Genomic DNA, 13,663 nt, shown 5'->3' with positions numbered 1-13,663 from the left:
TATGTTTGTAATCCAAATTCCTCTGATTAACCCTATGAGGTTCAATGTGTACAAAAACCTACCGTTACCTACTCCTCAAGAAGGTAATAACTTTTTAACATATGTATTGATTCACCCATCTAAACTCTATATAGCAATAACTGATGATAGATTAAACTACGCAATGTTAGATGATATAACTAGTTGTAAGAGTGTCAATACAAATTATATGATATGTCCTTTACCTTCTATTCTGTCAACGATCAATAATCCTTCCTGTGAGTCAAAACTGTTAACGGAAGTAACCTTGTCACTTCCTGATATTTGTCACAATAAGCTTATTTATGGTAACATTAATATTTGGCAAAAACTAAATAATGGAAAATACATATTTGTCCAATCCAAACCTAATAAGTTAACATTAAAATGTAATCATAATATTAAAGATTATTCTCTGCAAGGCACTGGCCTGTTATCTTTGGAAAATGATTGTATTGCGTATTTCCAAACCTTGCAATTCTATCCATCACATACTTATAAAAGAATTTTACCGAGTCAATTGTCAATCAATTATGACATAACAGAAGATGATTGTTGCAAATTTAATATACTAAATGACAGTTTACACGAAATTTCTCCTATTTCATTGACAAACATAGATTTAGAATCATTTAAATTAGCTTCGCATAAATTAGACAGTTTAGAAAACCAGATAAATAATGTAAAGAATCAATCTCACATTATTAAATATGGTCATTACTATTCAACATTAACTTATGTAATAGTTGGTATAATTGTCATTTACTCACTATATAAATTATATAAAAAATGTTTTGCTAAATGCATTAACCCATCCTGTTGTATACAGATATATAACCATTGTTATAATGATAGTAAAAGTAGTAATGAAACTTCAATAAATCACTCTATGGAATTAACTAATGTATCCGAAAACTCTGAAGGATTTGACAGAAGGTCAATTCAAAGCTTACCTGAAATTGAAATAAATAAAATGAATAAGAATGTAAAATTTAGACCTTTTGAAAAATCTAATCGCAACCTAAGCATTTATTAGGTAACTACTTATAATTACTATCTCTAATCTATATTCTAGAAGTAAAATTTACTTTTCTATTTTGTTTCATGATTTATCTTAAGTTTCATTATATAAAGTGATCTTTTATATATATCACTATGATTTTAATATAAAACTAATGTTTTCTATTTCTTAATAATAACTTTAATGTTTATATGATTGTAAAACTCAAGCTCTTGCACGCTGTTTAGTTTTTAAAACTTCGCGTTCTTCTTATTTAAGATGAAGCTCCGTTTTCAAGGGGGGACGTGTTATATCCGAAATTAGTTAATAAGTTTTGCTGTGCAAGCAATACATAATTATTATAAAAGCATCACCGCCACGCGGCCAGTAGTCAGTTGTTGTTAGCAGTTAGCATCACTCAGTAATTCCATTAACATCTCCCGGGTGCAACGGTTTGAGTTCGTGTAGTAGTGTAATTTTGGGTCTCTTAATAAATATATTTCGGGTTTTAATAAATAGTTTTTTTTTAAAAACTCGCTAAGGACTTCGCGCAAAACAGTGCGAATAGCAATTTATCATTTTGTTCATATCAATGTCGCTTCGGAACATGATACACTTCTTTTGCTTCCATAATTTTCTTTGTTTGAATTGTTATAAACTCGGTTATTTATGAGTTTTTCATCTTCGTAATTGATTTAAAACTTGTTTAATTTACGTGGAGCGTGAGGCATTTGTCTGTTACGTCTGTTAAGATACGCCTCGACGAATATTGCAAAACCGACGTGTTTATTTCACTCACTCAATAGTCAATTAGAATATTTATAGGAACAGTGTACCTTTCGATAATTGATGATTGTTTATATATTAAGGGGCCATTTTAACTAATCGACATTTATTCAGAAGTAGTGACAACGTCTCTTAATATTTGAATCAAAGATTCCCTGTATACTTATGAAATATTCTTAAATTCTGTCGTGAGGATGGTCATATAATGGGTACTAAATCGCTAAAGAGAACTTTCTATTAACAAATTGATATTCTAGATGGGACGAAGGGGAGATGCACTGTTTCGCAAACATCTGCGACGCTCAGTTCGTGTACAGCTATGAGTACCTGGGGAACACACCGAGGCTGGTGATCACTCCGCTCACTGATCGATGTTACATCACTTTGACACAGGTGAGACTGACAGAATTCGAAGATTTCATACTAGTGCAGTTAAACTTACAATTGAATTTATCAGCAGTTGAGTGTGAGCAAATAAGGCTTAAACAAAATACTACTTTTTTGTTTGTCTTCTTCTGCTAACATTTTAGGACTAAAATCTCTTAGCGCAAGAATAATAAAAACCAAAAACACATAATTTGTTGTACGTGTCTCTAAATTGACATGATGTTTTCAGTCTCTCCATCTTATTATGGGTGGAGGTCCAGCGGGGCCTGCTGGTACCGGAAAAACGGAAACTACAAAGGATTTGGGTAGGGCTCTAGGCATCATGGTGTATGTCTTCAACTGCTCTGAACAGATGGACTATCAGGTATCATTATCACTTTATACTCTTAATGTTTTATTACTCAACATTTTGAAAATACAGCCAAAGTATAAAATATTCATCATCATTATCTTCTTTCGACTCAATGCCGGATATGTGACTTTTCTTTTTTACGCCAGTCATGCCTGTTCTTTGCTACTCGTGACCAGGTTTTAGCTTATTAAATTTCAAAGTCCTGTGTTTTCTCGTATTTAGTCCTGCGGCAACATCTACAAAGGACTAGCTCAAACAGGAGCCTGGGGGTGCTTCGATGAGTTCAACAGGATTTCCGTTGAAGTACTCTCTGTCGTGGCCGTACAAGTGAAGTCAGTGCAAGATGCTATCAGGTAAGAGGCCCGAATGTTTGTTCGTTCTGTCTAATATTAAAGCCCATAAATTAATCTATTTAATAGCTGCTTTTTACCAGTAGGTTGATAAGCGATCACTCGTCCGCACAAAATATTTTGTGTGTGTCAGCATATTCTGAATCTTTGATACATATTTTACAGAGACAAGAAAGATAAATTCAACTTCATGGGTGAAATAATAGTCCTTGTACCATCAGTGGGTATCTTCATCACTATGAACCCTGGATACGCAGGCCGTACGGAACTGCCTGAGAATCTAAAAGCTTTATTCAGACCATGTGCTATGGTAGTCCCAGATTTCGAACTTATTTGTGAAATCATGTTGGTCGCTGAAGGTTTTCAAGAGGCGAAGATTTTGGCTAGAAAGTTTATTACACTGTATACTTTATGTAAGGAACTACTGTCGAAGCAAGATCACTACGATTGGGGTTTAAGAGCAATTAAATCTGTACTTGTAGTAGCTGGGTCTTTGAAGGTAAGTAAATATTTATAGGAGAGGTATTTTTTACAATAATTTTCTTATTTTTTTACAGTGCTTCTACTAACATTAATATTCTTAATTCTTAGAGAGGTGACCCCGGCAGGCCTGAAGAAGAAGTCCTAATGAGGACTCTTCGTGATTTTAACATCCCTAAAATTGTAACCGACGATATGCCAGTCTTCATGGGACTTATAGGTGATCTATTCCCGGCACTAGAAGTACCTAGGAAACGGGACCTAGAATTCGAAAGGACTGTCAAACAAGCAGCAATGGATTTATCTTTACAACCAGAAGATAATTTCATTCTGAAAGTGGTACAGTTAGAAGAATTACTCGAAGTGCGTCATTCGGTCTTCATAGTAGGTAACGCTGGTACAGGGAAGACCCAAGTATGGAAGACACTATTCAAGACTTATCAAAATTTGAAAAAGAAACCTGTCTTTAACGACCTCAATCCCAAAGCAGTGACAAACGATGAATTGTTTGGAATTATAAATCCAGCCACCAGAGAGTGGAAAGATGGTCTATTTTCAGTAATAATGAGAGATCAGGCTAATTTGGTCGGTGAGAATCCCAAATGGATAGTTTTGGATGGTGATATCGATCCTATGTGGATAGAGTCTTTGAACACTGTGATGGATGATAATAAGATATTGACGTTGGCTAGTAATGAGAGGATTGCGTTGACTCCCACTATGAGGCTGATGTTTGAGATCTCTAATTTGAGAACTGCTACTCCAGCCACGGTTTCTAGGGCTGGTATTTTGTACATCAATGCTCAGGATTTGGGATGGAATCCGTAAGTACTCATTTCAATTTAATTTGTCTAAATTCTCTTTTTATCTTTTATTGATTTCTTGAATCTTAGTTGTTTAGTTTCATATTAATCATAAGCTGTTTAACTGCATCTGTAGAATTTTAAATATTTTTTTTATTTTTATTGCAGATACGTAACAAGTTGGGTAGAAACCCGAAAAATACCGGCAGAAAAATCCAACCTTGTCATTCTCTTCGACAAATACATTCCTTCATGCCTTGAAACAGTTCGCAATCGTTTTAAAAAGATCACTCCCATAGTAGACATGGCCCACGTTCAGATGCTCTGTCATCTGTTAGACTGTCTATTAGTTCCTGAGAATACGCCTGCAGAATGTCCTAAAGAATGGCACGATATATTCTTCGTGTTTGCGTGTGTTTGGGCTTTTGGTTCAGCTATGTTTCAAGAGGCTAATGTTGATTACAGAATAGGTAAATATTATCGAACTACCTTTATACTTTGCTTTTTAAAAGCAAAACTTTACTGCTGAAATTATTTTTACTATATTCTATATACCATAATCTACTTTAATATATCTTGTATCGCATTGATATATTTTTTTACATTACAGAATTTTCCAAATGGTGGGTAAACGAGTTCAAGAATATAAAGTTTCCTCCCGGAGGCACTGTATTTGATTACTACATTGATCCAGAAACAAAACAGTTTACCCCATGGACTGAGAAAATACCTAAGTTTGAGTTGGATTCTGATATACCATTGCAGGTAACAAAATACATCACTACTCACTCCACGTATATGTCCCCGACTATATAGACGGTACTATGACTATCTGTATTTGTTGTAGGCTGTATTAGTGCCAACTGCTGAAACAATAAGAATCAGATTCTTCTTGGATTTGCTGATGAAGAAGAAACATCCAGTCATGTTAGTCGGAGGTGCAGGTTGCGGCAAGACCGTATTGGTTAATGAAAAGTTGCAAGTGTAAGTCTATCTATTTTATATTAGCAATTCTTGAAATTCCTAATATTGTTTTCAATCATTGGTTGAATTGTTCCTGTTTTCTTGATTCATTTCAGTCTACCAGAAACTTACGCAATCCAATCAGTACCATTCAACTTCTACACATCATCGGAGATGTTGCAGAAAATCTTAGAAAAGCCTCTGGAAAAGAAGGCTGGTAGGAACTACGGGCCACCTGGAAACAAAACACTGATATACTTTATTGACGATATGAATATGCCTGAAGTAGACGCGTACGGGACTGTACAACCTCATACAATCATTCGACAACATATGGACTATAACCATTGGTATGATCGTACCAAGTTGACTCTCAAAGACATTCACAATACGCAATACGTGTCTTGTATGAACCCTACTTCAGGAAGTTTTACTATAAATCCTAGGTTGCAGAGACATTTCTGTGTGTTTGCGATTAGCTTCCCTAATAGTGAAGCGTTAAATAATATTTACCATTCGATTTTGAGTCAGCATTTGGCCAATCCGGAGTTGAGGATCAATCCGCAGATTGCGAAATTATCTGGTACGTATATTTTGTAGACTGCTTTATTTTTGCCTGCAGCTTTGTCTTAAGAAATTAAATGATGTAATCTCTCATGTGATTTTTCACAAAAAACCTCTTCCAAGTATACTGTTGTCTGAATGGTATTGAGATTTAGACAATACCAACACTTCTGGATAAGTATATTTAGTTAGCTTATCAGATGGTTGTTTGGCAGATCTTTTATACATTTGCTATCAGTTTATGCAGTAGTAAGGTTATCTGACCGTTATTCATATTTTCATTGTGTGTTTCAGCCAACATCGTGACAGCTACGATAACGTTACATAACAAAGTGTCTCAAGTATTCTTACCGACGGCTATCAAATTCCATTACATATTCAATTTGCGTGACTTGTCCAATATATTCCAGGTAACATTCAATTTCAAACAATTCTAACATAACTTTTATATCTTCGTAGTTGTATCTTCGTTCTTTTTATATCTGACGAGTTCGACCATATACATAAGGCATATGGTCGACCTCGTCATAATATTTCATCACGTTTCATTCACGCTCATATTACTTGGCCTCTTCCAGGGTTTCCTCTTCAGTACCAATGAATGCCTGGTAAATCCATCTGATATACTTCGGCTATGGTTGCATGAAACGTCTCGAGTGTACGGAGACAAACTGACTGAAGATAAAGACATTGATGCGTTCCTCAAAGTACAGATTGATATTTGCAAGAAAAACTTTGAGGTATAGCTTACCTTATAACATTTTTTGCTGTTCCGTACTCACGTTGCTGGAAATTTTCTGATTGCGGTTTTGTATTGCTGATATTTAAATACTGCAGAGCCAAAATCCGTCGAAGAAATCAGACAAAAACATAAATGATATATTTTTTTCTGAAAGACCGTAGAGATTTTTAACTAAGCTATTGTTAGACTCCAGTTTTATCGCAGTATATTTCATTCGGTCTTTCTTTCAGGACATAGACGAAGGCGTAGTATTCGAACGTCCAAACATCTACTGTCACTTTGCTGGTGGTATAGGAGAGCCTAAGTACATGCCTATTGAATCATGGGAACAACTAAGCAAGCTGCTTACAGAAGCCATGGCGAGTTACAATGATCTCATAGCTGCTATGAACTTGGTGCTGTTTGAAGATGCTATGATGCATATTTGCAGGTTTGAATTTATATATTTTTATATTATTGAACTTGAATTGGCGCCAACTTTGTTTTTTTTTATTTTAATTTGTTGTTAAATTAATTGCTGAATTAAAAAAAATGTTTGAAGTAAACAGCGTCTGAAAAATTTAATAAATATACAAAATCATTTATGTAAAAGTTAAGGATATGATTTTTTCACAAGTACTTACAGTTATTATTTACATATTTATTGCTTAAATGTCCCTATAAGATTACAGTGATACAATATTCTTTGGTTAATTTTCAGGATATCACGTATCCTAGAAAGTCCTAGAGGTAGCGCTCTATTAGTAGGCGTGGGTGGTTCCGGCAAGCAGTCGCTCTCTCGACTAGCGTCTTTCATAGCCAGTTTGGAAGTGCTTCAAATTCAGTTGAAGAAAGGATATGGCGTTTCTGATTTAAAGGTATTTTTGAACAAACATTTTACTAGCGCTCTAAAAGATTTAGAACTCTATAATCTGATTTTGTACTATCAAAGTATCGATAAAAGTTGTTAAAGGAAAGAATGGGAAAATGGCGCCCAACGTGGGGCCAACATATTTTTCTTTACAAAAATATCTCATTCTTCTTCTAGAATGAACTAAACCAGCTCTACATAAAGACTGGCTTAAAAAACGTTGGTATAATGTTCCTGATGACTGACGCTCAAGTAGCTAACGAACAGTTTTTGGTGCTCATCAATGATCTACTGGCGTCAGGTGAAGTGGCTGACTTGTTCCCTGATGATGAGATAGAGAATATCTTGGCTGGTGTGAGGAATGAGGTAATTTTCTTTGTATTGACTTTTTCTTAAGCCTAAACTCTATAGCACAATTATTACTTATATGCAATTATACACACTCATAATAATAACCTACACGTAAAATGGAGTCAATATCATTTTGTCAAGTTTCCATACATCCTGTTTAAAACTCTCATGCCGATGCTGAATACGTTAAGCAAAAAGCACTGCATAGGATTGGATAATTTTCTCTTCCTTTTTCTCCATTTCCCTCCATTTTCACTCTTTTTCTTTTGTTTCTTACGATTTTAATAATGTTGTTTATCTACAGGTAAAAGGTGCCGGTCTACCAGACACTCGGGAAGTTTGCTGGAAGTTCTTCATAGACCGAGTACGCAAGCAGCTCAAAGTGGTGCTCTGTTTCTCCCCCGTCGGCTCTACACTTAGAGTTCGGTCTAGGAAGTTCCCTGCACTTATTAACTGTACTTCTATCAACTGGTTCCATGAGTGGCCTCAAGAAGCTTTGGTGTCTGTGTCTATGAGGTTCTTGGAAGAACTGGAGACGTTGCCGGTAATGCTTTTTATTTTATTCTGATTCTTTAAAAGCTGTAGTCTGAAATGTATTTATATACCCATATTTTGTCGAATAATATCTGTTTAGGGCAACTTTCTAAAGTTGTTCTGACATTTCTGATATAATTAAAGACTAAATCGGGAAATAAATATTGTCGGGTTACCTGATGACAATCAGTCTATAAAATGTTGCAATAAGTGAAAAGAAAAAGAGTTACCTAATCTTTTTGTGAACCGGTCATCTTCAAAGTTTAACAGCGATTTAATTTCAGGTAACATTGAGGGACTCAATATCAAGATTCATGGCCTACGTCCATACATCTGTGAACACAATGTCAAAAGCCTACCTATCAAACGAGAGGAGATACAATTACACCACACCAAAGAGTTACTTAGAACAGATCAGTTTGTACGCTAAACTGGTTAATAATAAAACTGATGAACTTCGCGCTAAAATTGTGAGGTATTATACTTTTCACATTATATTATTTGTTTTCCCTGAGTAGGTGTGGAGAAAAATACAGAACCTATTACCAGTATAATGTAAATGTTACCAAACTTTAGACCGTTACCAAAAATTCGATAACAGAACATACGAGGAAAATTCTGTTTTTTTTTATATTAAAACAGTTATACCGAAAATATTATTATTTTAGACTTGAAAATGGTCTGGAGAAGCTACGGTGCACAGCCCAACAAGTGGATGCGTTGAAGGAAAAGCTGGCCGTACAAGAAATAGAGTTGCAACAGAAGAACGAAGCTGCTGATAAGCTTATTGAAATGGTCGGCGTTGAGACTGCAAAGGTGCAGAGCGAGAAAGCACTGGGTAAGTAGTAGAACCATAGAATAATAATATATTGAAACAATGCGGGACATGGATCTCTGTATAATGTCAGTGTAGGCAGACTGTAATACACCTTGATCATTCTGTTTAAGTTACTTGGTATTTCTATTGACGTGTCAAAACGAATACATACAAAATGTTTAAAAAAATCGGAAACCGTATTGAAAGTAAAAAATATACGCGAAATGCTAACAAATATACCACTTGGCAATAACTACCATTAAACTTTTGAAGCCATGTATTCTAATATGAAACTTTTTAGCGGACGAGGAGGAAGAAAGAGTCGCAGTTATTGCGGAAGAAGTATCAAAGAAGCAAAAAGACTGCGAAGAAGATCTTATAAAAGCCGAGCCTGCTCTAGTAGCGGCTCAAGAGGCTTTGAACACTCTCAACAAAGCCAACCTTACTGAGTTGAAGTCTTTCGGTTCACCGCCCGGAGCGGTAACTAATGTCACTGCTGCGGTTATGGTGCTACTTGCACCAGGTGGGAAGATACCCAAGGATAGGAGTTGGAAGGCTGCTAAGGTAAATGCTGTCTTTTTGGGTATAGTTGTTTTTCAAACTCTTCCTTATATTTCGACAACTTTGTAGTTGGAAACGTAACCAAGTAAGCATATCCTTCAAAATTCCGTACATTGTTGGAGCGTCTTATCTTAACATATCCTTCACTTCAAGAATGATTTATGCAATTCTACGATTTTCTTTCTACTAAAGTTGCAAATTGTTGGTATTTGATATGAAGGAATTGATCATGTGCTCGTTGTTCAGGTGGTGATGGCAAAAGTGGACATGTTTCTGGAAGCTCTTATAAATTATGACAAAGAAAACATACATCCTGATGTCATCAAAGCCATTCAGCCATATCTAAAAGACTCCGAATTTGAACCTGGTAAGTCAACAAAATGAAAAAAATTGAAAAATACGTTTTGGTGTGGATAGTAGACCAATGTGACCTTTATTTGCAGAGTTCGTGAGATCGAAATCGGCTGCAGCTGCCGGCCTCTGTGCTTGGGTCATCAACATTATCAAGTTTTATGAAGTGTTCTGCGATGTTGAGCCCAAGAGGAAGGCTTTGGCAGCAGCTAACGCTGAGTTGGCAGCTGCTACTGAAAAGTTGAAATCTATTAAGGCTAAAGTTGCTGTAAGTAATATTTAAACTTTGTCAATATTTTAGGCGCTGTCTCCACGAGCGAGAGAATCACGGCGATATTATCGTCGTGCCACGTAATTCTATACACTCTCTATGGAACCGTCTCCACACGGCGATAATATCGCCGCGATACGACGAGTGGCAACGAGCGTGCGAAACGTCAATACATCGTCGCTAGTCGGCCGCGACAAGCAGCGGGTCCGCCGCGCGATCGCGACGAGCGCGCAGCGAGCGCGCTGTCAAATGCAGCGTCATTTATTTTCAATGTTCCCTCTTGTTTCGAGAAGCTTTTTAAACAAGGAAAACGCGGGGATACCGTTACGAGTCGCCGCGGAATCTCTGCGATTCCGTTACGACTCGCGACGATACGCGGCGGAATTATCGCTCGTTCGTGGAGATTGTCCGACGATACAAGGGCGGACTCGTCGCGATTCTCTCGCCCGTGGAGACAGCGCCTTACAGTACCTCTTCATAGAATTTTTCTGTTACTGATATAATCTTGTCCTTTATCGCTGTATTACTACTCGTATCAAATGAGCGATAGAGTAAATTTTTCCTTGACGTTTCAGCGCAGAACATGGGCCTTTGTTGAAACATCTTACTGAATATTTTTTCTGCAATGTTTGCACTGTACCTGTAAAAATATTTTGCCGAGTAATTTCAAGTATTAAATCAGTTAAATAAAATGTACTCACCTATTGTAGTCCCTAGAAGAGCAACTGGCGAATTTGACGGCTGACTTCGAGAAAGCGACAGCCGAGAAGATGAAATGTCAGAAAGAGGCAGACGCGACCAACGCCGTCATCCAACTTGCTAACAGACTTGTCAATGGACTTGCTAGTGAAAATGTGCGCTGGGCTGAAGCAGTTTCCAGGTATCGTAATTTCTCGCATTTATTTGTATGAGACCAAGAACTCCATGTGTTAGTAGATAGAAGCCTTACTATATATTATACACCTTATTTGATAAGTTTTAATAGATCTTTCTTTCATGTTATATTTTCGAAATGTTCAAATTCGAAAAGCTAACTTTGTTTTTGTTTCCAGTTTGATGCAGCAAAGTACAACGTTGCCGGGAGATATCCTTCTAGTCTGCGCATTTATATCTTACGTCGGATGTTTCACCAAGCAATACCGGCTGGATTTATTGCACAAGAATTGGCTTGTCTTCTTGAAAACATTAGAGGTAAGTGACCTACTGAATGAAGACTGAGGCAAAATATGTTGCCGTTAGTACTATACTGTTGCATGACTTACCAGTATCATTCTAATAAAAAAGATGGCTACCTGTCGCATTGACTACAGCAAAGAATTTTCATTTAGAAGCCGTGTTCATGTAAAAGCTCATCTCGTAAAAAATATTTTTTTCTAAATTGTTCTAGCCACCAATACCTATAACTGAAGGGCTAGATCCTCTAACAATGCTTACGGATGACACCACTATAGCTATGTGGCAGAACGAAGGCCTACCTTCAGACAGAATGAGTACTGAAAATGCTACAATACTCTCTAACTCCGATAGATGGCCGCTCATGATTGATCCACAGGTGATAAAAATTATACTTTTAGACGATATTGCTCAGTTGCTCATGTAAAGTCAACAGCTTCAATTTTTTGTTGTTGTTGTGCCGGTCTATAATCGAGTAGACACTAATATGTTTAAAAGTTATCATCATCTTACTAACATTTTTGCTATTTGCCTAATATGCTATATCTACATGCATTAATACCAATATTTACAGATTATCTTTCTAATACGTAATCTTCATTATATCCTAGTTGCAAGGTGTGAAGTGGATCAAACAAAAGTACGGTGACAAACTGCGTGTGATACGATTAGGACAGAAAGGTTACTTGGATACGATAGAGAAGGCTATTATCAAGGGCGAAACGGTACTTCTGGAGAATATTGGAGAAACTGTAGACCCGGTATTAGATCCTTTACTTGGACGTAATCTGATCAAGAAAGGAAGGTGAGAGACAAACTGCTATGTTACTTCTACTCATTTGATATACCTATCATCGGTCCTTTTGGACATTTTAAAAAATGTATAATTTTTTGTCTTGTAAATTCGTTAAACTTCTTGTATATATTCTAACTGATATGCTCGTGTAAAATTTTGATACATTAAATTTTTTTTTTTTAATGTGTTATTTTCATGTCTTAACTATCTTGAAAGTTAGAAAAAATTAAAATTTACTTACAATATAATATTCATTTCAGAGCAATAAAAATAGGTGACAAAGAAGTGGAATACAGTCCACACTTCAGACTAATCCTACACACGAAATTAGCCAACCCGCACTACAAACCAGAAATGCAGGCACAGACAACGTTAGTCAACTTTACAGTCACAAGAGACGGTCTAGAAGACCAGCTCCTTGCAGAAGTAGTGAAGGCTGAAAGACCAGATCTAGAGGAGCTTAAAGCAGATTTAACTAAACAGCAGAATCAGTTCAAGATTCAGTTGAAGAGTTTGGAAGACGATCTCTTGTCGCGTCTGTCTTCGGCCGGTAATGATATTTTAGGTGATACGGCGCTGGTCGAAAATTTGGAGACCACGAAAAAGACGGCTGCTGATATTGAGAAAAAAGTAAGCAATTTGCTCGCAGTATTAGTGTTATTTCCAAAAATATATAAAAAAAATTCTAGGTGTGTTAAGTGTAGTACCTTATTTAAAGATGTCGTAGTTGCTATTTTGTCCATAACAGAATTATTTCAGTGTTGTCTCTTAATATCGATTTTTGTATTTGTTTAGGTAGCGGAAGCCAAAGTGACTTCCCATGAAATTGACGAAGCTCGTGAATTTTACCGGCCTGCATCAGCCAGAGCCTCATTACTGTACTTTATTTTAAATGACTTGAACACTATCAATCCTATATACCAGTTCTCATTGAAGGTAAGAATCCTTAAATTTCCATCACGTATATTCCTAGATTCTTACCCTCTTATTCATAAAAATATATAAAGTTATGAAAGGCTTATAAAGTGTTTTGTTTCTTTCACTCCTTAGCGAAATGAAAAAGAAAAAACATCTTATTTTAACTTTTGAATTAAAGTAGGTTTATAGTGTGTTTATGAATAAGAGGGTTAATAAACTGTTTTTGCCAATCGTTAGTACTATAAATGCTGCATCAATTGACTGTTTGTGATATAATAATCCAATGATATTTTTAGGCTTTCAGTGTGGTATTCCAAAAAGCGATATCTCGCGCGGAGCCGGCAGATGAAGTCAACCAACGTATCAAGAACCTGATCGACTGCATCAGTTATTCTGTGTTCCAGTATACTTCGCGTGGCTTGTTTGAATGTGACAAACTTATTTTCGCCTCACAGATGACATTCCAGGTAATAATTAATTGTATAAATTGGCCTATAGGACCAAACTGATGACAATAGCCACCTTTACACACACTCTACACACAATCACACTTTACACACAATCACACGTTCCTAGGAGCGTACAGGATTATGCGT

General features: G+C 36.3%; 1 protein-coding gene across 1 annotated transcript in view; it reads left to right on the top strand.

Moving 5' to 3' along the window:
- Positions 1–13,663, top strand: part of Dhc93AB (Dynein heavy chain at 93AB) — a 41,240-nt gene that overhangs the window by 20,364 nt on the left and 7,213 nt on the right. Inside the window, 27 exon segments of the mRNA XM_076128619.1 lie at positions 2,062–2,197; positions 2,421–2,555; positions 2,766–2,896; positions 3,059–3,392; positions 3,485–4,197; positions 4,345–4,646; positions 4,787–4,941; positions 5,024–5,160; positions 5,256–5,722; positions 5,998–6,113; positions 6,282–6,443; positions 6,676–6,875; positions 7,146–7,302; positions 7,473–7,661; positions 7,951–8,190; positions 8,465–8,655; positions 8,849–9,018; positions 9,299–9,561; positions 9,805–9,925; positions 10,002–10,177; positions 10,891–11,060; positions 11,233–11,371; positions 11,568–11,732; positions 11,965–12,158; positions 12,410–12,779; positions 12,945–13,085; positions 13,364–13,534. Of these exon segments, the coding sequence (XP_075984734.1) occupies positions 2,062–2,197; positions 2,421–2,555; positions 2,766–2,896; positions 3,059–3,392; positions 3,485–4,197; positions 4,345–4,646; positions 4,787–4,941; positions 5,024–5,160; positions 5,256–5,722; positions 5,998–6,113; positions 6,282–6,443; positions 6,676–6,875; positions 7,146–7,302; positions 7,473–7,661; positions 7,951–8,190; positions 8,465–8,655; positions 8,849–9,018; positions 9,299–9,561; positions 9,805–9,925; positions 10,002–10,177; positions 10,891–11,060; positions 11,233–11,371; positions 11,568–11,732; positions 11,965–12,158; positions 12,410–12,779; positions 12,945–13,085; positions 13,364–13,534 (5,845 nt within the window).

This window comes from Anticarsia gemmatalis, chromosome 1 (genome assembly GCF_050436995.1).
Source record: "Anticarsia gemmatalis isolate Benzon Research Colony breed Stoneville strain chromosome 1, ilAntGemm2 primary, whole genome shotgun sequence".
NCBI lineage: Eukaryota > Metazoa > Arthropoda > Insecta > Lepidoptera > Erebidae > Anticarsia > Anticarsia gemmatalis.
The sequence above is the reverse complement of the archived record's forward strand: the minus strand, read 5'-3'. Positions and strand labels throughout refer to the sequence as shown.